This window comes from Somniosus microcephalus, chromosome 7, assembly GCF_052327205.1.
Source record: "Somniosus microcephalus isolate GS21.2 chromosome 7, FLI_Smic_1.0, whole genome shotgun sequence".
In the NCBI taxonomy this organism is placed as follows: Eukaryota; Metazoa; Chordata; class Chondrichthyes; order Squaliformes; family Somniosidae; genus Somniosus; species Somniosus microcephalus.
The window spans coordinates 277,400,811-277,425,934 of record NC_140993.1 but is presented as its reverse complement, the minus strand read 5'-3'; the positions used below and the strand labels follow the sequence as shown (position 1 = coordinate 277,425,934).

At 42.8% G+C, this 25,124-nt stretch overlaps 1 protein-coding gene across 7 annotated transcripts in view; it reads left to right on the top strand.

Annotated features, from left to right (window-relative positions):
* fbxl2 (F-box and leucine-rich repeat protein 2) overlaps positions 1-25,124 on the top strand; it is a 321,753-nt gene that overhangs the window by 205,345 nt on the left and 91,284 nt on the right. For 6 of the 7 annotated variants that reach the window (XR_015079120.1, XR_015079121.1, XM_085993892.1 and 3 more), the window contains exons 8-12: positions 3,083-3,209; positions 15,446-15,520; positions 17,820-17,950; positions 19,948-20,001; positions 21,770-21,830. Coding sequence is in view for 5 of the 7 variants with exons in the window: in XM_085993892.1 (XP_085850018.1) it covers positions 3,083-3,209; positions 15,446-15,520; positions 17,820-17,950; positions 19,948-20,001; positions 21,770-21,830 (448 nt within the window). In the remaining 2 variants the exon portion in view is untranslated. The remainder of the gene's footprint in view (positions 1-3,082; positions 3,210-15,445; positions 15,521-17,819; positions 17,951-19,947; positions 20,002-21,769; positions 21,831-25,124) is intronic. The other variant, XM_085993893.1, reaches the window with a different exon arrangement.

Genomic DNA, 25,124 nt, shown 5'->3' with positions numbered 1-25,124 from the left:
ATACCAGAAACGCTGTTTACGGAGGTCACGGACCATCATCAAAGATCCTACCCACCCCAGCCACAGTCTGTTCGCCCTCCTGCCATCTGGGAGACGCTACAGATGCATTCGCACCCGAACGACCAGATTTAGGAACAGCTTCTTTCCCAGGGCTGTCATCCTACTGAACTCCACAAATAAACTCTAAAGCCTGCACATCTGCCAATGCACTTTATTATGTTTATGTTAATGTATTACAAGCCAAATGAATGTTGAATGTTTAAATGTCTTAATCTAAATGTACACTCTCGGGAGCCGCAAGCCTACATTTCGTTGTACTGCACTTGTGCACTAACAATGACAATAAAGTTGATTATTATGATTATGATTAATGGGTTGTGTAAAACTAATGAGTGGAATGAATTCCATATGTTATCAGGTATTTATTTTATGACACAACTTTGGTAAAGTAAATTGTTCCTGTATATACTGTGCCTCTGCTGCATAGGCTGCATATAAACTTTGTGCCATCACGTGTCTCATCTGTCAGGCAGAGATTGGCTTCCTCTCAGGCAGACCGTGGCACAGAAAAAGCCAGTGGAAGCCTTGGGAAGAAGTGAGTGCTGCCAGGGAGGAAGTGGAGAAGCTCGTACGGGGGCGGGGGGGGGAGCTCACACTGGGGGAAAGTTATTATCGGAGGTAGAATAAGGGCAATAGGGGCAGTGGTAAAAACAGAGAGACCACTGCCCAAGTGTATTAAAGCAGAGCCTGAGGCTGGCAGGGATCCAGCTGCCATCACTATATGAATGTACAACTTGCTGAGTCTCTGTCCTTGCTTTCTCTACTTTTACTGGTATTGACCCGGAGTCCCATCAATAAAACACAACAATCACAGTGGTCATGTGATTACAAAAGCAAAATAAAAACGGAAAATGCTGTAAATACTCAGCAGGTCAGGCAGCATCTGTGGAGAGAGAAACCGAGTTAACCTTTCAGGTCGATGACCTTTTGTCAGAACGGACGTGATTACTATTAACTGATGAGAAAAGACACCAGCATTAAAATGTTTATATAATTATTCTTGGCCAGTAAACTGATTCAAAAACAACTCGCCAATGTATGAAGATTAAAATTGATTTGAATTTACTGAAGGCCTTTATGAAGTTATGTGAAGTTAATTAATTAATCGCCACTTGTGGGAGAGTCCAAGACTAGGGGTCATCAATATACGATAGTCACTAATAAATCCAATAGGGAATTCAGGAGAAACATCTTTACCCAGAGAGTGGCGAGAATGTGGAACTCACTACCACATGGAGTAGTTGAGGCGATTAGCATAAATGCCTTTAAGGGGAAGCTAGATAAGTATGTGAGGGAGAAGGGAATAGAATGATATGCTGATGGGGTGAATGAAGTAGGGTGGGAGTACCTTGTGTGGAGCATAAGCCCAGCATAGACCAGTTGGACCAAATGGCTTGTTTCTCTGCTGTAAATTGTATGTAATCATAAATTGAATTTTAGTCTGAATGCTATAAACAGGGAGTGATTTAATACTTCCTAAGTTTTGTATATGAAATGAATTTAACCTGTCTTCAGATTTGATTTGTCTTGAAAATCTGGGAGACGAAGAATTGCTCTGGTCTCTTTTGTGTAGTGATCTCAAATGTATTTGACACCCCCCCCCCCCCTCCCCATCACAACTCTAATGCTGCCAAAACCCTAATACACTGTGTTATTACCTCAAAGCTCAATTTCCTCCTTGACATTGTTCACAAGCTAAAACTTGCAAAATGTCATAGTCCATCATCCTTGCCAAATTCCACCGTTTCCCCAGGCCATGGGAATTGACTTAAAAATATTCAATGGTTTGTGCCCTCTTTTGCAGTTTGAACCTTTTCTGTCTCAACAAGTTTCCATTAGCAAACCGTATCCTTTATTCTCTGGCACACTGAATTAGCACAACCCCAGCCTAACAATCTTGATTGTGGTGAATTGTTTACTGGAAAATATGTAGGAAAGTCACGCCCACGACCTGTTCTGTCGATTTGGTTGACAATATCACTGCATTATACAGGCTGAATTACTGTTCTGACTTTATTTACAAATAAAATAAGACACAGAAGCATGAACTTGAGCATAATACCATAAAGTACAATCGGCAATCCATATTGCATACTACCTAGTTTGACTGTTAAGAGATAAGTCTAATTCTTTCTCTTGATGAAACACTGTCTCTGGTACATAAATACACACTGCACTTGGAGCTGTATCCAAACCAACTTCTGTTTGTAATGGCACGTGGAATCGAAATTGATTAATGACTAAGATCAGATATTTATACATTGGATTCCTTTAATATAGAAGCACCTATTTGAATAATAAGAATTTGAGCAGACTAACATCTTAGTAAATAGTGGGATGATGATCTACAAGTTGTGTTTCTCATTGGTGTTCACACTTTTCAGCCAGATTGGTTTTAATGTGCTACATTTCACCATGATGGGTTCATGTAAAATAGTCTTGTGTAGTTTCCCATCGAAGCCGACTATGGGCTGTATTTTGGGCAGTCAGACATGGATACGAAACAGAAAAATTATATTGAATTAGTTGACGAGGTAACCATTTGGTGAACTCCATTAACAGGTGACTGAAATGAACAAAATGCTGTTAATTAAACTAAACCGCGACCGGGGCTAGTTGTATTGCAGCCAGTCATGGCCAGCCGCTGATTAACTTTGCTGACAAATTTTGTATAGATATCCTGGAGGTGAAGTTGGTGGATGCATTTTAATGCGGATTTACCCTAAATATTTTGCAGCATATAAAACCAATGAGACAAATTCCTATTTTTGCCATACCACGACTTGGGTAATATCACAACAGTGTATTCTGATGATGCTGGAATGTTTCTAGAGTCTTCAAAAGGGTTGATTGCTTAAAGTATTGCCAACTTCACAATACGGACTAAAAAAATTGTATTTTAAGACAAATCTTGTATGGATTACTATCCTAGTCCAGTAAAGTTTGAGGTTTCTATCGATTTTTTTAAATTTATGAATTAAATTATACCTTTACTGAACTGCATTTTTTTTTTGCCTTTCAGTGAGGGTAATCGAAACCTTGAGCATTTAAACATTTCCTGGTGTGACCAGGTGACCAAGGATGGGATAGAGGCTCTAGTGGGAGGATGTAGTGGTCTGAAGGCCATGTTTTTGAGAGGGTGCACACAGGTTGGTAATTTTAATTTGCCAATTTTTAAAGTAAAGCACATTCTTCCTCATCCATTCAAACACCACATACAAATAATACACTGCCATACAGTGAAAGGCATGAACGAGGCACTGTCGATTTTAATAATCTGGGCCAAACAGGGCCCAGAATAGTCACGTACTTTCCCCTATCCTCTGCCTATGTATTGATATAATTTTCAGTGTTTGCCTCAGTTTCTTTTCTCCTGTGATTTTGTCAAATTCTTTCATTTTAATTTGTGCCCTGTTATTGTTTGTTTTCACAAAGTTTGTGAACGGTTCGAAACCAAGGTATCATTGACTTGCAAAGTTGAAAAATAGTGCCTGCTTCCAGCGTGCATTTTCTTGTTTTCATGTTCTACGTTGATTGTTCTGGTGAACTCATTATCAACTTTGGTCAGTGCTGATGCTCTGTTTCAAATTGTTTTAAGTCCCACCCAGTGACCAATACCGATCAGATTTCTCCAGGTTTGAATCAGACCCTTCAGAGACATTTAATAATGCTGGAATAAAATTGTTCAAATCTGTTTGAATTTCCTCGAGGGAGGAGAAGGGGGTCATGCAACCTCCACCTCAAGCTTCTGTACTTCTATGCTGATCCACATCAGTGCAGTCACTAAGGTCATTGAAGCATCATGATTGATGCAATCTCTCGGACTGCCCAACTAAAGTACTCTTTGTGACTGCTGATAACATCACTGAAGTCCGCCCACTGTTGAATATCATATTTATACTGGTTAACTCCAAGCTAGAGGTTGAGATTACACTCCAATTGGAGCCCCAGAAATTAATCTTGGCTGCTGGTAACTACCAACAAGCAGAGGAACAAGTTAACCATCACTGATCTGCCTTTCAAATATTCTGAAGGAAAGCTTCTACTCTATCTCTTCAGCCACACAAGGTTCAGCTTCTCATGGTAGGCCTCTCACAGTCTCATGGCATGGCAGCCAAATGTATGTGGGCAAGCATTCTGGCACTGCCAGTTGTGGTTGACAAAACCATGCCTGTCCCAACAGAGGTTACTTGACTATTGTCTCATTGCAAGTTGACGAAGGCAAGTCAATTAAACTGAACCTTTGGAGATAAAACTATGGGGAAAATCTCATTTGTCTGATATCTCTACAACATTTCAATCTCTACATTCCAATGAGCCATTCTCCTAGCTGGGCCTTCCTGGAATACTACTTCACTAGGTTTCTGTCTGCCAGCATAAATGTGGGTAGGCACTCGGAATATATGGGAGAATTTAAGTAGATTTACTTTTGTTCCCAATCAGCTTTACCAGGTATACTGCATTACATTACAATGACCATAGAGGCCATCTGCACCCCAGCTGTTGTGCAATCCTTGCTAGTGTTCCTGTATGAAATAAATACTATATGGGGCAATCATCTGTACAGGGTAGAGCACAGATAGTCATAGACAAATAAATCCCAAAAAGTTTAGATAACTGGGAAAACATAGCTGTATGCCAGGACTCAATTAAGCTGAGGGCTGGGCCCTACTGAACTGTTGGGCTACTGTTGTTCTTGTGTAGTTCTCAGTGACCTTAACCCTTTTTCTGATGTAGACATTGTAAGAGACAACTAAGTTGTAAAAGACTGCTAATTTATTGTAAAGATATGCTGCCAATAACCTAGGGATGTGGCTAGAGTGCAGCTCAGGGAGTTCTGCTTTATAGGTGTGTCTAGCTGAGGATTTGACTCTTTTTCTGATGGTTCTGCAGGTCAAATTACTAGATACCCTCTCCAGGGCAATTCGGGATGGGCAATAAATTCTGGCCTTGCCAGCAACGCCCACATCCCAGGAATTAATTTTTTTTTAAGAAAAAAATTGCTTTTCTGATGCAACAGAGAGCTGTTGTGGAAATTACACAACTAGACATCAGTCTTTGAAGGAAGGTAGACTTTTAGATGAGTTAATATTTTATTCATTCTTGGGATGTGGGCAAGGCTGACATTTATTGCCCTAGTTGCCCTAGAGAAGGTGAAACTCTGGCACCTTGATCCACTGCAGTCCGTGTGGTGAAGGTACTCCCACAATGCTGTTAGGTCGGGAATTCTAGGATTTTGACCCAGCGATGATGAAGGAACTGCGATATATTTCCAAGTCGGAATGGTGCGTAACTTGGAGGTGATGGTGTACCCAGGCACCTGCTACCCCTATCCTTCTAGTGGAGGTTGCAGGTTTGGGAGGTGCTGCCGAAGAAGCCTTGGTGACGGTCCTGTAGATCGTCCACAGTGCACCGGTGGTGGAATCCAGCGGGATTCTTTGTCCTGGATGCTGTTGAGCTTCTTGAGTGTTGTTGCAGCTGCACCCATCCAAGCAAGTGGAGAGTATTCGATCATACTCCTGATTTGTGCCTTGTAGGTGGTGGAGAGGCTTTGGGCAGCCAAGAGGTGAGCCACCTGCCACAAAATACACAACCTCTGACCTGGTCTAGTAGCCAAAGCATTTATGTGGCTGGTCCAATTGAGTTTGTGGTCAATGGTGACCCCCCAGGATGTTGACGTTGATAATGCCATTGTATGTCATGGGGAGGTGGTTAGGCTCCCTCTTATTGGAGATGGTCATGACCTGGCACTTGTGTGGCACGAATGTTACCTGCCACTCTTCAGCCCAACCCTGCTGCATGCGGGCACGGACGGTTTCATTATCTGAGGAGTTGCGAATGTAACTGAACACTGCAATCATCAGCGAACATCCCCATTTCTGACCTTTATGATGGAGGGAACGTTATTGCTGAAGAAAGTTGGGCCTAGGACACTGCCCTGAGAAACTCCTGCAGCGATGTCCTGGGGCTGAAATGATTGGCCTCCCACAACTACAACCATCTTCCTTTTATGCTAGGTATGACTCCAAGCACTGGAGAGTTTTCCTCCTGATCCCCATTGATTTCAGTTTTATTAGGGTTCCTTGGTTCTACATTCTGTCTAATGCTGCCACGATATCGAGGGCAGTCACTCTCTCCTCACATCTGGAATTCAGCTCTTATGACCATGTTTGGAACATGACTGTAATGACGTCGGGAGCCGTGTGGTCCTGGCAGAGCCCAAACTGAGCTTCGGTTAGCAGGTTATTGGTGAGTAAGTGCCGCTTGATGGCACTGTTGACTACTTCTTCCATCACTTTGCTGATGATTGAGACTTGGGTGATAGGTTTAGATTTGTCCTGCTTTTCTGGCAATTTTTGACAATTTCTGACAATATGTAGAGCGGTACTGACACTGATTTCAGCTGTTGGGGGGAGGGGGGGTGGGGAATGGGCAAGGTAATCACCCTAATTCAAAATGGTTAGACAGGGTGGCAGTAGGGGTCCAGAAACAAAGTGCTACCCTGCACCCCAGCGGCAGTCGGTGTCCGTACTTCTCTCAATATTGTCAGAATTGCTAGAATTGAGGGCTCATTTCCAACATTTCTAAGACAAGAGGGACTTCATTTTGTTTGACTGGGTGATGGATACTTTCAGGGGATTTCATGAGACAGCTGTACGCCTACCAGGGAAGTTTTGACCCAAGGAGTGCAGAAGTTTCTGCTTTTACAGGGCATAAAAATGTAATACTACTATAGATCAGTTTGGTACACCAGCAAGTTAGTAGCCAGGAATAGACTGTTTAGAGATCTATTTTAACATTAGAAAGTACTGAGTTTTTAGGATTTAAGTTTGAGTAAGTAAACTACAAATGGAAACTTACCTACTCCAACCTGTTCCTGTACAATCACTATATATCCTCAAATGTTTTTTATCCTATGCCACCAGTATCCCTTCTGATGTGCCCAGGGCTTGCTTCCTTGGTTGTTCCTGTCCATCCTACTACTTCAGTGTAAGCTTCCACGTATACACCGATGATGCCCAACGCGGCCGCTCGATCACTACCAGTGACTGCAGGGCTATTGCTGTTCTGTCTAACTCCCTGGCCACCACCGTTCGTGGATAACTTGAAACGTCCTGCAGCTCACTGTTGTCAATACTGAAACCCTGTGTTCAGCTGTCAACAGTAACAATGTGCTTCGGACTTCATCAAACTCCCTGGCTGCTCCGAGTATCTGTAAATCCATCATGATGCATTATCAACAGGACCACTTGTCTCAGATAGAGGATCAGATGTGGCTCAGTGCTGCTTGGAGCCTCCATTTAACAGCATGGTTCTCAAAAGAATTTGTCCAAGAATGCAATGTTTCCTCACTTAAGTGTGCATCAGAAAAGCTTCTAGTGCTAAGCTGAAGCTATTTGTCATTGGTGCCAGCATAATGATTGCAATTCCTTGGTTTGAGATACTCCAGCTTTCCTGACCTATCTGCATTATTTATTGAATCAAGGGTCATTATTGAGGGGAAGCTATTACAGCTTATAACCTGCCAATGATAGAAAATTCATAGTTATATGGCACAGAAAGACGCCCTTCGGCCCATCGTGTCTGCGCCAGCCATCAAGCCCTATCTATTCTAATCCCATTTTCCAGCACTTGGTCTGTAGCCTTGTATGCTATGGCGTTTCAGGTGCTCATCTAAATGCTTCTTTCAGGCAGTGAGTTTCTGATTCCAACCACCCTCTGGGTGAAAAAGTTTTTCCTCAAATCCCCTCTAAACCTCCTGCCCCTTATCTTGAAACTATGCCCCCTGGTTATTGACCCCTCTGCTAAGGGGAAAAGTTCCTTTCTATCTATCCTATCTATGCCCCTCATAATTTTGTACACCTCAACCAGATCCCCCCTCAGCCTTCTCTGCTCTAAGGAAAACAACCCCAGCCTGTCCAGTCTCTCTTCATTGCTGAAACGCTCCAGCCCAGGTAACATCCTGGTGAATCTCCTCTGCACCCTCTCCAATGCAATCACATCCTTCCTATAGTGTGGCGACCAGAACTGCACACAGTATTCCAGCTGTGGCCTAACTAGTGTTTTATACAGCTCCATCATAACCTCCCTGCTCTTATATTCTATGCCTCGGCTAATGAAGGCAAGTATCCCATATGCCTTCTTAACCACCTTATCTACCTGTCCTGCTGCCTTCAGGGACCTATGTACATGCACACCAAGGTTTCTCTGTCCTTCCTAGGGTTCTGCCATTCATTGTGTATTCCCTTGCCTTGTTAGTCCTCCCAAAATGCATCACCTCACACTTTTCAGGGTTAAATTCCATTTGCCACTGTTCTGCCCATCTGACCAACCTGTCTGTATTGTCCTGTAGCCTGAGGCTTCCCTCCTCGCTATTTACCACTCCACCAATTTTCGTGTCATCTATGAACTTACTGATCATACCTTTTACATTCACATCCAAATCATTAATGTAGACCACAAACAGCAAGGGACCCAGCACCGATCCCTGCGGTACACCACTGGACACGGGCTTCCAGTCACAAAAACAACCTTCGACCATCACCCTCTACTTCCTGCCACTAAGCCAATTTTGGATCCAATGTGCCAAATTGCCCTGGATCCCATGGGCTCTTTCCTTCTTGACCAGTCTCCCATGCGGGACTTTGTCAAAAGTCTTACTGAAGTCCATGTAGACTACATCAACTGCACTACCCTCATCCACACACCTAGTCACCCCCTCTCAAAATTCAATCAAATTGGTTAGACATGATCTCCCCCTGACAAAGCCATGCTGACTATCCTTGCCTCTCCAAGTGGATACTAATTCTGTCCCTCAGAATTTTTTCCAATAATTTCCCTACCACTGATGTTAGGCTCACTGGCCTGTAATTCCCTGGTTTATCCCTACTACCCTTTTTGAATAATGGTACTACGTTAGCTGTCCTCTGGTACCTCCCCTATGGCCAGAGAGGTGCTGAAAATTTGTGTCAGAGCCCCTGCAATCTCCTCCCTTGCCTCACACAGCAGCCTGGGATACATCTCGTCTGGGCCTGGGGATTTATCCACTTTTAAGCCCGCTAAAACCGTTAGTACCTCCTCCCTCTCAATACTAATTTGTTCAAGTATATCACAATCCCCCTGCCTGATTTCTATGCCTACATCGTCCTTCTCCATAGTGAACACAGATGCAAGATATTCATTTAAAACCTCACCCACATCTTCCGGCACACAGATTGCAACTTTGGTCCCTAATGGGCCCTACTCTTTCCTTGGTTATCCTCTTGCCCTTAATATACTTAGAAAACACGATGGGATTTTCCTTTATTTTTGCCTGCCAGTGTTTTTTCATGCCCCCTTTTTGCTCTCCTAATTTCTTTTTTAAGTACCCCCTGCACTTTCTATACTCCTCTAGGGCTTCCACTGTTTTTAGTCCTTTGTATCTGCCAAAAGCCTCCCTTTTTTTCCTAATCCATTCTTGTATATCCCTTGACATCCAGGGTTCCCTGGACTTGTTGGTCCCACCCTTGACCTTTACGGGAACATGTTGGCGCTGTACTCTCTTTCCTTTCTGAATGACTCCCACTGCTCTGATGTGGATTTTCCTACAAGTAGCTGATCCCAGTCCACTTTGGCCAGATCCTGCTTTATCATATTAAAATCAGCCTTCCCCCAATTTAGAACCTTTATTTCCGGTTCATCTTTGTCCTTTTCCATGACTACCTTAAATCTCACCGAATTATAGTCACTGTCACCAAAATGCTCTCCTACTGACACATCTACCACTTGCCCGGCTACATTCCCTAGAATTAGGTCCAGTACCGCCCCCTCTCTTGTAGGACTTTCTACATGCTGGCTCAAAAAGCTCTCCTGGATGCACTTTAAGAATTCCGCACCCTCTAAGCCTTTCACACTCTGACTATCCCAGTTAATATTGGGGAAGTTGAAATCCCCTACTATTATTACCCTATTATTTCTACACTTCTCTGAGATTTGCCTACATATCTGTTCCTCTATCTCCCCCTGACTGTTTGGGGCCTATAGTACACTCTCAGCAAAGTGTTTGCCCCCTTTTTGTTTTTAAGTTCTACCCATATGGCCTCATTAGAGGAACCTGCTAAGATATCATCCCTCCTTACTGCAGTAATTGACTCCTTGATTAATATTGCGACACCCCCTCCTTTTACACCCCCCTCTGTCTCGCCTGAAGATTCTATACCCCGGAATATTGAACTGCCAGTCCTGCCCCTCCCTCAGCCATCTCTCTGTGATAGCAACAATATCATACTCCCATGTGTTCATCACCACCTTCAATTCATCTGCCTTACTCGTAAGACTCCTTGCATTAAAATAAATGCCATCCAGCCTTGCCATACTCCCTTGTGCTGTTACATATTTGCTCTGCCTTCCAGACTGACTTGTTTTTTCCTCTATATTTGGCTGTGCATCACCCCTACTATAGCTCCACTCCGTATCCCATCCCCCTACCCAGTTGGTTTAAACCCCCCCCCGCAACAGCACCAGCAAACCTCCCCGCAAGGATGTTGGTCCCGTTCTGGTTCAGGTGCAACCCGTCCGACTTGTACAGGTCCCACCTTCCCCAGAAACAGACCCAGTGATCCAGGAAACTAAAGCCCTCTCCCCTGCACCAACTCTTTAGCCACGCATTCATCTGCTCTATCCTCCTATTGCTATACTCACTAGCACGTGGCACCGGGAGTAATCCAGAGATTACAACCTTTGAGGTCCTGCTTTTTAATCTGCCACCTAGCTCCCTAAATTCTTGTTGCAGGACCTCATCCCTCTTTCTACCTATGTCGTTGGTACCAATGTGAATCACGACCTCTGACTGTTCGCCCTCCCCCTTCAGAATGCCCTGCAGCCGTTCAGTGACATCCTTGACCCTGGCACCAGGGAGGCAACATACCATCCTGGAGTCACGTCTGCGGCCGCAGAAACGCCTGCCTGCACCCCTCACCATTGAGTCTCCTACCACTATTGCCCTTCCACTCTTACGCCTCCCCCCTTGTGCAGCTGAGCCACCCACAGTGCCATGAACTTGGCTCTGGCTGGACTCCCCAGAGGAACCGTCACTTTCACCGCTTTCCAACACAGAAAAACGGTTGTTGAGTGAGATGCACTCTGGGGCTTTCCTGACTACCTGCCTGTCCCCCTTCTGACTGGTGGTCTCCCATTCCCTCTCTGACTGCACTTTCTTAAGCTGCGGGGTGATCACGTCTAAAAACATGCTATCCACGTAACTCTCAGCCTCGCGGATACACCGCAGTGCCTCCAGCTGACGCTCGAGCTCCCGAAAACCAAATCTCAAGTTGGCCAAACCGTTGGCACTTACTGCACATGTGGTCATCCTGACTGCAAGAAGCGTCTAGGAATTCCCACATGCTGCAGGCCGTGCGACGCACGGGACTGAGGTCCCCTGCCATACTTTTAATAAAATTCTTACCTCAAATTTAAACTCTTGGATTCTCGCTCTCCCGAACTACTTTAACTATGATTACCTTAAAAGAAATAAACTTAAAATTGAAGAAAAAAAAATCTCCCGCTCTTTATACTCGCAGAATCTCCCGCTCTGTTTACTCGCAGAATCTCCCGCTCTGTTTACTCGCAGAATCTCCCGCTCTGTTTACTCGCAGAATCTCCTGCTCTGTTTATTCGCAGAATCTCCCGCTCTGTTTACTCACAGAACCTCCCGCTCTGTTTACTCACAGAATCTCCCGCCCTGTTTACTCACAGAATCTCCCGCTCCGTTTACTCACAGAATCTCCCGCCCTGTTTACTCACAGAATCTCCCGCTCCGTTTACTCACAGAATCTCCCGCTCCGTTTACTCACAGAATCTCCCGCTCCGTTTACTCACAGAATCTCCCGCTCTTTATACTCACAGAATCTCCCGCTCTTTATACTCACAGAATCTCCCGCTCTGTTTACTCACAGAATCTCCCGCTCTGTTTACTCACAGAATCGCCCGCTCTGTTTACTCACAGAATCGCCCGCTCTGTTTACTCACAGAATCGCCCGCTCTGTTTACTCACAGAATCGCCCGCTCCGTTTACTCACCAATTCAGTTGGTGAGTGAAGCATTTGAGCAACAAACTGTGGTTACCTGGGATTTGAATCTTGTTTGCACAGCAGATGGTAGCCATATTTGAACTAGTTGTGATCTTAAGTGGCTTATATTTAAGACTCACTTTGTCTTCCACAGAGAATAAGCTATGTGCTGTGATAGTAAATCTTCCAAGTTGATTTGACATGTAGATCAAGCCCAAAGGCATAAAATTGCCTCCAAGTTTCATTTGACTCAAGGGAATTAAGGTGCAGAAATGTTATTTATCATTGCATGCTTCTTCCTTCAAAGATTACTGTTTCAATGTTCATGGAGCCATCGCGTTCTACCTAGATAGAACCTATCTAGGCAGCTATTTGTTTGTGTGCAAGAAATATGGTAAACTTATTACAAAATAGTATCTACCTAAAATGGCCATAGAATAACCTACACTGTAAAAATGGTCTGGAAATACTGGGATGAATTTCAGCTTATTCTACTTGGGTAATGTCCACAGCTTGGGTGAATATGCATTAAATTTATGGTAAAACAGTCTGGAGGGCAACTCCATTAAGCCATTAACATGCATTTACAAAGCATTCCTGTCAATGTTACAGCACATACCAACATGTAAAAAATAATGGACTGGTCCATCTAGCCTGTCCCACACAGTTGTGATGTATATGTATATAAAATATAATATACACATTCCCCACCCCACCCAGAGCCCTGTGTAAACTCCTGGGAGAGGTGATAAAACAGATATAAACCCAGGCCAATTTTGGGGGGCGGGGGGGCGGTGGTGGGTGGAGAAATATGGCAAATTAAAGGGCCTTGATGAGACCACACCTGGAGTACTGTGTGCAGTTTTGGTCTCCTTACCTAAGAAAGGATATACTTGCCATAGAGGGAGTGCAGCAAAGGTTCACCAGACTGATTCCTGGGGTGGCAGGACTGTCGTACGAGGAGAGATCGGGTGGACTAGGCCTGTATTCACTAGAGTTTAGAAAAATGAGAGGGGATCTCATTGAAACGTATACATTTCTGACCGGGCTAGACAGACTGGATGCAGGGAGGATGTTTCCCCTGGCTGGGGAGTCTAAAACGAGGGGTCACAGTCTCAGGATACGAGGTAGGACATTTAGGACTGAGATGAGAAATTTCTTCACTGAGGGTGGTGCACCTGTGAAATTCTCTACCACAGAAGGCTATGGAGGCCAAGTCACTGAATATTATTTAAGAAGGAGATAGATAGATTTCTAGACACAAAAGGCATCAAGGGGAATGGGAGAGAGCGGGAATATGGTATTGAGATAGAGGATCAGCCATGATCATATTGAATGGCGGAGCAGGCTCGAAGGGCCGAATGGCCTACTCCTGCTCCTATTTTTCTGTTTCTATTACTCTCCGACCAACTTAGGCGATCAGAACTAATCCAGGGTACCACCCTAACCCTGATTAACATTACAAGACACATACCTCTTGTACAAGGTGGTCTCCGCCCCAGCCAGAACAGGTCCAGCTCTCGCTTGATGGAATTCAGTGAATTGACAAGCTTGGAACCTGTTCCACCAATCCACTTTTCTCTGAAACCTGCTAACATCTAACCCTAGTTTTACCCTTGCATAACTAGTAAGACTGAGCCCTGGTCCTCCTTAACCTATTCAGTGAAACAATTGGTCTACACAAACACAATCTAGTCCCTTCATTATTTTATAAACTTTGAACAAATCACCCCTAAGTCTATGCTTCTCTAGTATAGAGACTTAACTCTTTGAACCTACCTGGGTAACTAAGATGATTTATGCTGGGAATTAATCTTGTGGCCCTCCTGCACCCTTTCCAAAGCCTCAATATCACCCATCATGTGAGGAGACCAAAACCGGACACCGTACTCTAACAGACCTAATCAAGATGATGAATGCTTTGGTGTTGGTGTATTCTGAGCTAGCCTCAACATTAAATGACACAGAATCCCTCCATTGTTTTCTGTACTGCATTGGTATTCATTATTTGTATATATTGGAACTTAATATAAGATTACATACTGTCAATATGATCATCTTTGTTCATTGTTATCCAGCCTCCAGATACAAACCTCCCTTATCTATTCCTTGCTTCTTTATTTAACCTATCAAAATTTGGAGCTTCCCTTTCATATGTATTTAACTTCTTCATATCAACCTGGTCTCCATACTACTGCCTCCTCAAAAGGACTGAAGCCTATTTTCAGAATGAGATCTACATTCAGTAATCTTGAGTATTGGGGTGGTCGGTAAGACCACATAACTGTCATGGCCCTTCCATGGTGCCAAGCGTACTGTGACAGTGTCTCGATGGCTTTTTTACCCTGATTGGATTGTAGGTATTGATTTGTAGATGGAGGTGAACTTTGCTCAAAATGTGGAACACTATCTATAATAAGTAAACTAATATTCTTTGTATTTGTTTCATTTGTTAATGCCACAATGAATGTATATTTCTGATGTTCCTTTATTAGGAAATGATGTGCCATGCAGATAATGGTGTTGGTATTAATATGCTCAAAGTAATTGGTAGGAGTTCTGCAACTAAGATTTCACATCTTGGAAATTGAATTAAACACGCATTTGACAAGTGATTGATACTGCTTGTATCAGCTAGGAAATCGTTTTGTTTTTCACCACTCTGGGACCTGTTGTACAAATTGTGATATTTAATAAGATACCATGCAGAAATTTGTAATATTTGTTGCAGGATCTCGTACAGCGCCAATCACTTGCCCTAAGCATGTCCATGGACAACCAGTTCCCCCGCTCTGCCTCAACACACACAAGCATACCCTGTTCTTGTTTAGAAAAGACTTATTGGGCTAGCTATATAAAAGACATCAAACCAGGCACGTGCACGGTCAAGGATTTATACTACAAACTTTGGTCTGGAGTGGAATCTGTTGAAATTCAAGATGGAATCAATTTTAAAGTGTAAATGGGTTCAAGCTAGCTATAATTTACATAATGATGATTGATCATAGCTTCTGCTAGTCTTAGTTTTTAACCAGTAAATATTTTCTTATACTGATCATTTATGTTGCCATATAATTTCTTAATGGTTGAAGGATTTTTTTTCCATACCAGTCTAAATTTTATAAATACTGTCTCCTTTGGAGAATGTGTATTTTTGTAAATGAAATGTTTTGAATCAATTTAATAGAATATTGCAGTAATATTTTTACAAATGAGTACCTCAGGTTGAAAAGATGCCTCTAGTGTACCTAAAGAAAATGACAACCAGCATTGTCCTGTTTGCTCTTGCTGTCTTGCCTGGTTTCAGAGAGTAAGTATCGTTCTGGTTTTCCCAACAGCTGGATGACGACTCATTGAAACACATTCAGGTCCACTGTCCAGAACTAGTGACACTTAATTTGCAGGCGTGTTCAGTAAGTATTTATTGGCTTACTTTAGATTTTAGTTAAATTCTACTTTCTCTCTGAATATAAACTTGATTTAGTTCTGGTGTTTTCATTTGACAGATTTACTGCCGAGATTCTAATTAGTAGGAACATCTCAGTGATATAATGTAGAAGATGCTGGACACCCAGATATTACATTTGCTCATAACTTCCACTTTTATTAAGAACATAAGAATTAGGAGCAGGAGTCGGCCATACGGCCCTTCGAGCCTGCTCCACCATTCAATAAGATCATGGCTGATCTTCGACCTCAACTCCACCTTCCCACCCGATCCCCAATTCCCTTGATTTTTGGGTATCAAAAATGTATGGATTTGTTACCTGTGATTACCATTGATTTAATGTAGAACAATATCTAAGCAACATTAGTTTTGGGAGTTGGGGCATGGGCAAGAGCAAGAGAGAGAGGAGCGATAAACAAAGTGACAGAGTTGCGCACTCAAATTTTCCAAAAAACGTAAGGGAGGTTATGTGTGGTTCTTGCCTTTTCCTCTTTGGCTGCACCTGCATTACTCTCAATTCCCTGGCAGAGAATGAGGTAAACTGTTTGTGAATGTTTTGACCAGTACTCCTTCTGATCCAGTCAATGGAATGTGCAAGAGTGGTTGGGGTGAATTGACTAAAGATTTTCCTCTCTTTTGTAATGAAATGACAAACTAACATTGTGACGTCTTGCAGCTTTGTTCTGAATGACTAAATTCCACTTCATTGTAATTGCAGTTTGATTCTATTAGAATCTCATTTTGTATTTATATGGGTAATTAGTAATCTAGAACATTTGTGTTCTTCATTTGGCATCCCGATTTACCAGTTGGTTTGCCAGAAAGGGCAAGTTCCAAGACTGGGAATAATGATCACCATGTAAGCCCCTTGGCTCCCTTACAATGCCTGAGGCACAAGAACACCAGTTTGTTTTCCCCTAAAGCAGCCCCCATGTTCCCTTGATGCTTTTTTAGTAACTCTTGTTTGACTATTTAACATAAGCATCTGTTTTATTTGACAACCTCCTCCCTCTCCACTGCTGCCGCATGTCTAATCAACTTTTGGTATTTTTCATCAGTGTATAAAAGTTATTGCCTAGTGTGAATAATAATGACTTTGCCTAAACCATCTAAACATTGTACAAAATGCTGCAGGGCACTTGCCTGGACATGAGTGTGCCTTGAATGCCTTTTGGTAGGTTATTCTGGTCAAACTTACCTGCCCTCTTGTGTGAGTGAACTTGTCAGCAATTTTAATTAATGCTCCAGAATCCTAGACCACAGCCTCCTGTACTTGTGTATTACATCAAAACAGCTCTATGAACTCCTCACTTCATGTGCTGCCATTAGCATTGCAACCTCCAAGGATACCAGTTATTCTTCTGTGATAACAGAAAATGCTGGAAAAACTCAGCAGGCCAGGCAACATCTGTGGAGAGAAATTAGAGTCAACGTTTCGGGTCAAAACCTCGTTGACTCTAATTTCTCTCCACGGATGTTGCCTGGCCTGCTGAGTTTTTCCAGCATTTTCTGTTGTTATTTCGAATTTCCAGCATCTGCAGTATTTTGCTATCATTCTTCTGTGATAGTTGAACTCAAATAATTAGCCAGGGAGACTGTCACTGCTGCAGCTCCAACTCAAGATCTGGAGTACAAATCGGTTAAACCAAGAAGGATGAGTACGATTCTTCTCTGAGATTCCATGCATGATCCTTTCATCAGGATGTTTTACACTTTGAGTGTAAGAATGTCCAGATTCTGAATATGGTCATCATGGAAGTTGTTGCCATAGTCTAATGGCCTTGCAATTGCCGCTGCATTAACCTTTGTGGGTCTTAACTTGGTCTCCTTTCTTTGGACCACAACCAAAGAAGGATGGGCAAATGAGCAGTGACAACTTCTAATGTGGACCAAAGATACAGTGTTCATACAACATTGGTCAAGTATTTTTATGCATCTCCCACCTCTTACTCAGCAGTAATTTGTCGGGTGCTGTGCCAAGACTGCAGTCAAGGGGAACCGTTTTGATCAACTATCAGCTCAAATCTTCAACCTAGAACTGACTAGTTTTCATTTGATAGCCTGGCTTTTGAGAGGGACCCCTTCCTTAAGGCACATCTTTCAGCACTGAAAGTCGATACTCTAATGGCTTTCAGGAAGTTATCCACAAATTGTGCTTATTGATTCTGTTAAATTGCCAGGAGCGGAATAGATTTTTATTTGATTTGTAGCTGACCTGGTGTTCTATAGGAGTTAACGACCTGTAATTTTGTTTGCCTTCATAGCAAATCACAGATGAAGGATTAGTAAGTGTTTGCAGAGGCTGCCACAAACTCCAGTTCCTGTGTGTCTCTGGATGCGGAAACATTACTGATGCTTCCATAACCGCATTGGGATTGAATTGTCCTAGACTAAAGTGAGTATGAACCATCAGATCTGCAGTTCAACTTCACAGAAACTCCCTGATGTTGAAAACATAATTTTTATAGTTATCAACTACTTGCAATAATTTGCAATAACTGCTACTTGTATTTATATAGTGCCTTAATGTAACAAAACATCACAGACATTTCACAGTTGCGTGTCCAATCCAGTTCGGTCAGTGCGATACGACAGCCAGTGACCGTGAAGAAAGCTGCCCACATAGATCTCGTGATGTCTGTGGCGAGAACTTTAGCTTCCTCGACACATATTTGATTGTAGCACTGTCAATAGGAGATTCCTAGCGTAGAGCAGCAGTGACATCATCCAGCTATCTAAGCAGCTAATCATATTGAACAATTCTCTCAGACTGCAAACCAGGAAATGAAAAGCACTGATTATCTGCACTTTTTAAAAATGTTAGAGCAAAATGAAGATTTGTACATACACATGGGGTTAAAGTGAAGCTGAAATATCATGAACAAACTTTAAAAAAAATTGTTTTTAAATCTAGTAATTTTTATTATAATGGAGAAATTTGACATTCCACAAATATATTAAATTAGTTTTTCAGGGCCAGAACGGTTGTTTAGCAGTCAATGTGCTGTTAAGACCCCCATTACACCTATTCCAACAATGTTTAATATTTAATAGGGTGTTTAACAGTGATATTAGCGTGGAAAAGCTTATGTTTTCGTCAGCTCCATCTCACCCTCAGTAAGCTCCCCACTGGAGTGGAGCTAATTTACAGGACAAACGGGAAACTGTTCAACCTCCGTCGCCTCCAGTCCAGATCCAAGGTTGTCCCATCCTCTGTCGTCAAATTACAGTATGCAGACGATGCTTGCGTCTGCGCTCACTTGGAGGTCGAACTCCAAATCATCGTAAACACCTTCACCGAAGCATATGAGAGCATGGGCCTAAGACAAAGGTCCTCTACCAACCTGCCCCCGCCACACAGTGCTGCCCCCCGATTATCAAAATCCACGACAAGGCCTTGGACAACGTGGACCACTTTCCATACCTCGGGAGCCTACTGTCAACAAGGGCAGACGTTTGCATGTTTAGATGCGCATGCACTAAATCCTGAAGTTACGGTCCGTTTCAGAGGGATAATGATGGTCAGCGCTGACAGTTTGCCGTCACTACCCACCGCAAAATCCAGGCCATCCAGTGTTTGTCCATTTTGATGTAACTTCCTTGAGGAAACATTCACAAGGGATAGGATATAAACAATGTTGGTTAATCTCCTATTTGGTAAACAATATCCAGTTGGTCACCTAATCAGAGGATTACTGCACTTCAGTGTACAGAAATGAACTTTAATGATGATTCTGTGTATCATGAATTGGAGTTATGAGGGAAGGATAAGGAAGAGGGAAGAATTTGAGATGACCTAACTGAAGTTCTCAAAATCATGAAGGGAATTGACATAGCTGCTACAGGCAAGTTGAGCACTAATGGAAGGAACACAAGTTTAAAAAGAAATCCAGAATAACAAGGAAATCGGGAAATCTTTTCTTCCATAAAGGGCAGTATAGAATAAGTGACTCGAGAGGCCACTAAAGCCAATAGTACAAATGGGTGGCGAAACGACTATTATTAGAGAGAAGAGATTGAGGGATGTGGTGACATGAGTAGATGGAATTGAGATTAACTGAGTATGGACATACTTATTGAACCTAATGGCCATGTCTTGTTGCTAAATAAAATCATGCGCTTGTGTTTAAGATTAGCTGCTTTTAAAAATAGATAAAATCAATTTAACAGTGACTGGTAAAATTGTGTAGATTTGGTAACATTACGATTTAGAAGGAATTCTCTACGCTTGCATCAGACATAGAACTAAAGATGTGTAGTTTAAAATCCTAGAAACTGTAAGAAAGGACCTTTAGCCCATCATTCAGGAGTGGGTTCTAATCCAGTCATTAGATGCAAATAAGTCAATTTTTCCCTAATTTTCCATCTTTTTCTCCCTCTTTTTCTTACAAGTCTTTTTGAGGTATGGTCCCACAGATGCCAGCAACCTTCTAATATCTCCTTCAAGTGCGTTAATCATCTGTTTATCTTGATAATAGCTGTTGGCTACTATACAATGGAATGTATTGTAGCTGAGTTCTTGCCTGTGTTCTCTCACAGTACATAGTCTTAGCACAGGTTTCTTCATTCTCGGGATGTGGGCGACGCTGACAAGCTTGGATTTATTACCCATCTCTCGTTGCCATGAGAAGTCAGTGGTGGCTTTCTCCTTGAACCACTGCAGTCTTTGTGGTGATGATGCCTCCATGATGGCGTTGAGTAGGGAATTCCAGAATTTTGACCCAGCAACGATGAAGGAATTACTATTTATGTCCAGTCAGGATGAAGTGCAGGTGATGGTGTTCCCATGAAGTTGCTGTTCCTGTTCTTCTCTGTGGTAGAGGTTGCAGGACTGGGAAGCGTTGTTAAAGTAAGCTTGGTAAGTTGCTGCAGTGCGTTCTGTTGCTAGTATGCTGGGAGAGGAGATTGAAATCAGTGACTAGCACTGATCAACTGAACTGATTTGTCCTGGAAGGTGTCAAACTTCTTGAATGTTGTTGCGTTGTGCCCATGAGGCGAGTGGTGGGTATTTCATCACACCTGACTTGAGCCTCATAGAAGGTGGAGAGATGTGGTAGCGTTAAGAGTTGAGTCACTCATTGCAGAGTACCCAGCCTTTTCTTGTTGATATGGCTCTTCCAATTTTGCTTCTGGTCAATGGTGGCACCCAGGATGTTTGTTGGGGACTCTGTGATGATGCTGTTGAAAGATCACTTGAGCAGGAACCCTGGCTGATTTTTTAAAATGTAAATGGCTGAGAAAAATTGTAGCACCTTTACTGATGTTCCAGCTGAGATTCACCAACTCAACACCAAGAGGGTATTAAAACTAAGACCACCTTCTTCTGTGTGGCTTAGTAGGGCACCTGGCAGTGCATTGAGCCCCTTGGCTGTGGGGAATCTCTAGATAATTTCTTACCTATTTTGAGCACTCTGCTTTCTCCCACCTACTGTTTACTCAGTAATATTCAGCATGGTCATTCTTAACCTAAAGAATTTACTAACCTTTGATTTTATAATTGTATCCCTTTAAAGTCGATGCGTTCTGGTAACACAAGACTCGTTGGGTGTTCCGATTTTTGGGCTCTGAATTTGGGTTGAAGAAATGAGCTGTGAGCACATGTATATTTTCTTGAGTCAAAAGTATGCAGTGTTTGTAATCAGGAAACGTTGGGTTTAATTATGCTCTGTGACTGCATGGCGAAGTGTCTATTCCACTTGTAAGCACTTCCAGTACTGCAACCAGCTTGGCCTCCAGAAAGTCCTCGTTGCACTTCCCCCTTGAATGTTGGTTTCAGTACAGGGAAGAGGAAGTGCAAGTAGGACAGTACAGTTGTACCTTAGTATGAGCAAAAGATAAATTATTCTTTATAAAAGATATTCTGTACTTTTATTGCTCAGCTGATGTTGGGTTGATAATAGAAACCACTTTATACTAAGAAAGATATGTGGTTCACATGCCCCCTAATAATCACTGCAGGTTTGAAGTGCATTGACAGTGATTGAAATTGATCTTAACGAAAAGCGGGCAAATACCTGTTTTTCTCCATAATTAATGACCAGCCAACAAAATTTTGCTCACAGAAATCCCATGTTTCAATTTGTACATTGCTGCAATTTTGTTAACTCATCGTTAATTATAGAAGAACATGCAGATTAAAGAAGAATTTCACTCCTGTAATATTTTGAGGACTGAATTTAGAAATGATTTATGAGTGCTGTTGTAATTCTTTCAGGATCTTGGAGGTAGCACGATGTTCGCATTTGACAGATGCTGGCTTTACAGTTTTAGCAAGGGTAAGTTTTTTTTTGAGATGCACACTCTTGGCAGTCTTGTTTTTCACAGATTGTAGCAATTTTGTGCGCATGTGTGAAATATCGTTTACTATAGTGGAACAATTGAATTCTTAATCAGTCATGATGTCCTCACTGGTGGAGTAGGCATGCATCTGTACCATTTTTGTTAGGGGTAAATCAAAAGGCAAACTTGGAAGTTTTAACATGGTCATGACATCGGGGAGCATTGTCCATGTGAACTTTGCTGCTACTGTGCAGTATATTAATGGAACCAAACCCCCAAGACATGAGTTTGCTTTTCCCTGCACCAATTAAACCGTCATGTAATTATTCTGATAAATTATTATCTTCTCTTCCTGCATTTGTGAAAAGTTGTTATTTGCTGGTATTTGCCTCTTGTCATTGTTCTACTGAATTTGTCTTTGTTCCACCATGTGCCACATGCCTAGACAACTTTTTACACTGATTCTTCTCAAAGCATGAGAAACATTGCTGTGGATCTGTCTTAACGTTTGAACTTGTGCCCACCAGAACTTCACTTATTGGGCTCAATGGGTCCATAGTGCAGCAGTTGGACTTACTGGTGCTGATCAGGACCAATTGTCTCAGGTAGTTTGCTAGTCAACTTCCTGACTGACATTGGTGCCTCTGTCAGCATAATACAGCTTGGGTGAACTCTCCTGCTCTTTCTTAACCCTTTTCCCCCCTCAAGGCTCGGAACCTTTCTTGGTAGTCACCCTCATAGATGTTAAACTTCTAAGTACTACAGGAGCTCAAAGCCATTGTCTCCTGTTCACTGTAGGTCTTGGTCACTCTCACAACTTCCTACCTCTGCTAAGGGTTTGTATGGTTATCCAGGGCCCCATGCACAGAGAGGGTGCAGGTATCTCTTGGCATTATTGACTAGAGGTTTTAACTCCATTAATTTCTCTGTCTGAGAATGCAGTAAACTTCGCTAAAATGTCCCTCCCACAACACTTAGTCTAGCGTGAAGGTCCTGCCCCAGAGATCCATTAGCCTTTCGAGGCAGCTGGGAGTTGGAACCAGATGTTGATGAAGTGAAGTGAGTGGATAACTGCCCTTTCAACAGAGGGTACGTCAAATTTGAGCACCTATGTTTCTGTGCAATTCTTCACTCCCAACCGCTTTGGGAATCTTGAACTGGTGGCAGTCCTTGCAGTTGTAATTGCCACATACAGCAGAAGACAAGACAAAATGGGCTTCTCCAGACTAAGAAGCAGGCAGAATTTAATAGTTCCCAAAATATTGTGAGGAGTCCATCTAATCTTGGATTTCAGATGTTTGAAGAAGTTCCTCAGAAGAGAGGAGTTCAAGGTGCTAGTGGTGCTTCAGATCATTCAGTTGCTGGGTCCAGGTGACTAACTGGCCACAATAGACCTAAAGGATTTCTACTTCTGCCTGGTCATTCAAGTTCAGTTTACAGGTTTACAGCTTCCAGGACAGATTGCTGACTTTCACCCTTTTGCCCCCAGGATATTCAGTAAATGTTGCTTTAATTGTAGACTTTCTACAGGTGCAACACTTGCACATCTATCCTTATATACATGACTAGCTTGTGCGAGATCCTTGTAAAGGCACCTCCGACAACAGCTTCCAACATATGCTACAACAACAATCTTGCGTTTATATAGTGCCTTTAATGTAGAAAAACATCCCTAGGTGCTTCACAGAAGCCTAATTTTAAAAAATGGATGCTGACCCAAAAAAAAGAAATATTAGAAATGGTGACCAAAAGGTTGGTCAGAGGTTGGTTTTGAGGTGGAGAGGCAAGGGATTTAGGGAGGGAATGCCAGAGTGTGGCTCCAATGTGGATGCATAGGAGGCCAGAGTCAGAGGAACAAAGTGTGATTGGGCGGGGGGGGGGCATGGCGTGGTAAAAGATAGGGAGGGGTGAGACCACAAAGGGATTTAAACACAAGGATGAGAATTTTAAATTTAAGGCTTGGAGGGAACTGGGAGCCACTGTAGATCTGCAAGTGTGCTGGACAAACTAGACTTGGTGCTGGACAGGTTATAGGCAGCAGCGTTTTGGAGGAGTTGAAGTATATGGTGTAGGATGGGAGGCCAGCCATCAGAGCATTGGAATGGTGGAGTCTGCAGGTGACAAAAGCTTGAATGAGGGTTTTAGCACCACATGAAGTCACTGAATATATTTAAGAAGGAGATAGATTTCTAGACACAAAAGGCATTAAGGGGTATGGGGAGAGAGTGGGAATATGGTATTGAGATAAGGATCAGCCATGATCATATTGAATGGCGGAGCAAGGCCAAATGGCCTACTCCTGCTCCTATTTTTCTATGTTTCTATGATAGGTTGAGGTACGGGTGGAGGCAGATGATATTGTGGTGGAAGTAGGTGGTCTTTTTGACAGAGAGGATATGGGGTCAGAAACTCCGCTCTTGGTCAAATACGACACCAAGGTTATGAACGGTTTGGCTATGCCTGATGCAGTGGTCAGGAGGGGGGTGGCATTGGTGGTGAGGGTACAACGTTTTTGGTGGGGGCCAAAATCAATAGATTCAAGTTGCTTAGCTTCATTAAATATAAGAAATCTTACTTGGAGTCAAAACAGAACTTGTTGCTTCCGGATGCCCAGTTTAGCCAGCCCTGGGCAAAGTAGTCTTGGCCTCATACTATATTTAGAGGACTGCTTTGAGAAGGGAATTGGAATCCAACAGTCTTGGTCAATGGCGTTGGCCTCCTTCATCATGCCAGGGCAAGACTACTCATAGCAGTCAAACCTTCTACCTAGTCATCCTTCAGGCCTCCATTGACCCAGCTAGCGTAGATGGAACTCTGGATCTCATTAAGTCATCCGGAGCAAAACCTTTTTCAGGCGTGCAGGCACAATCATCGCCAACTTCGGTGAGACAGGAAATTGTTTGGCATGGAGTTTGTGACGAGAGCCAAAAGTGATGGTTTCATGCAAGGTGCTTGGCTTTGTTAAATAGAGTCAAGACCACTGAACAGAATCTACAAAATTCAATAGGCTCAAACTTTGAATGGTATCTTTGTGTCTCAGCCACTTTCAATCTGTGGTTCAAGACAAGCCACTGTCTCTCTAGACCGTTACCACGACAGTACTGCAATATATAGCAGGGCAGGACCTGTTCTCGGTACAGAATAAATGAATATTGGTGCTTTGACAATGGGATAACACTTGGCACAAAATTAAATTGGGGTGGATAATACAGCAGCCAGTATATTGAGTTTTTCCACAGTGCAGCCTAATGAGAGGTAATCCAGTGCATTTCAGGACTTGGAATTACCCA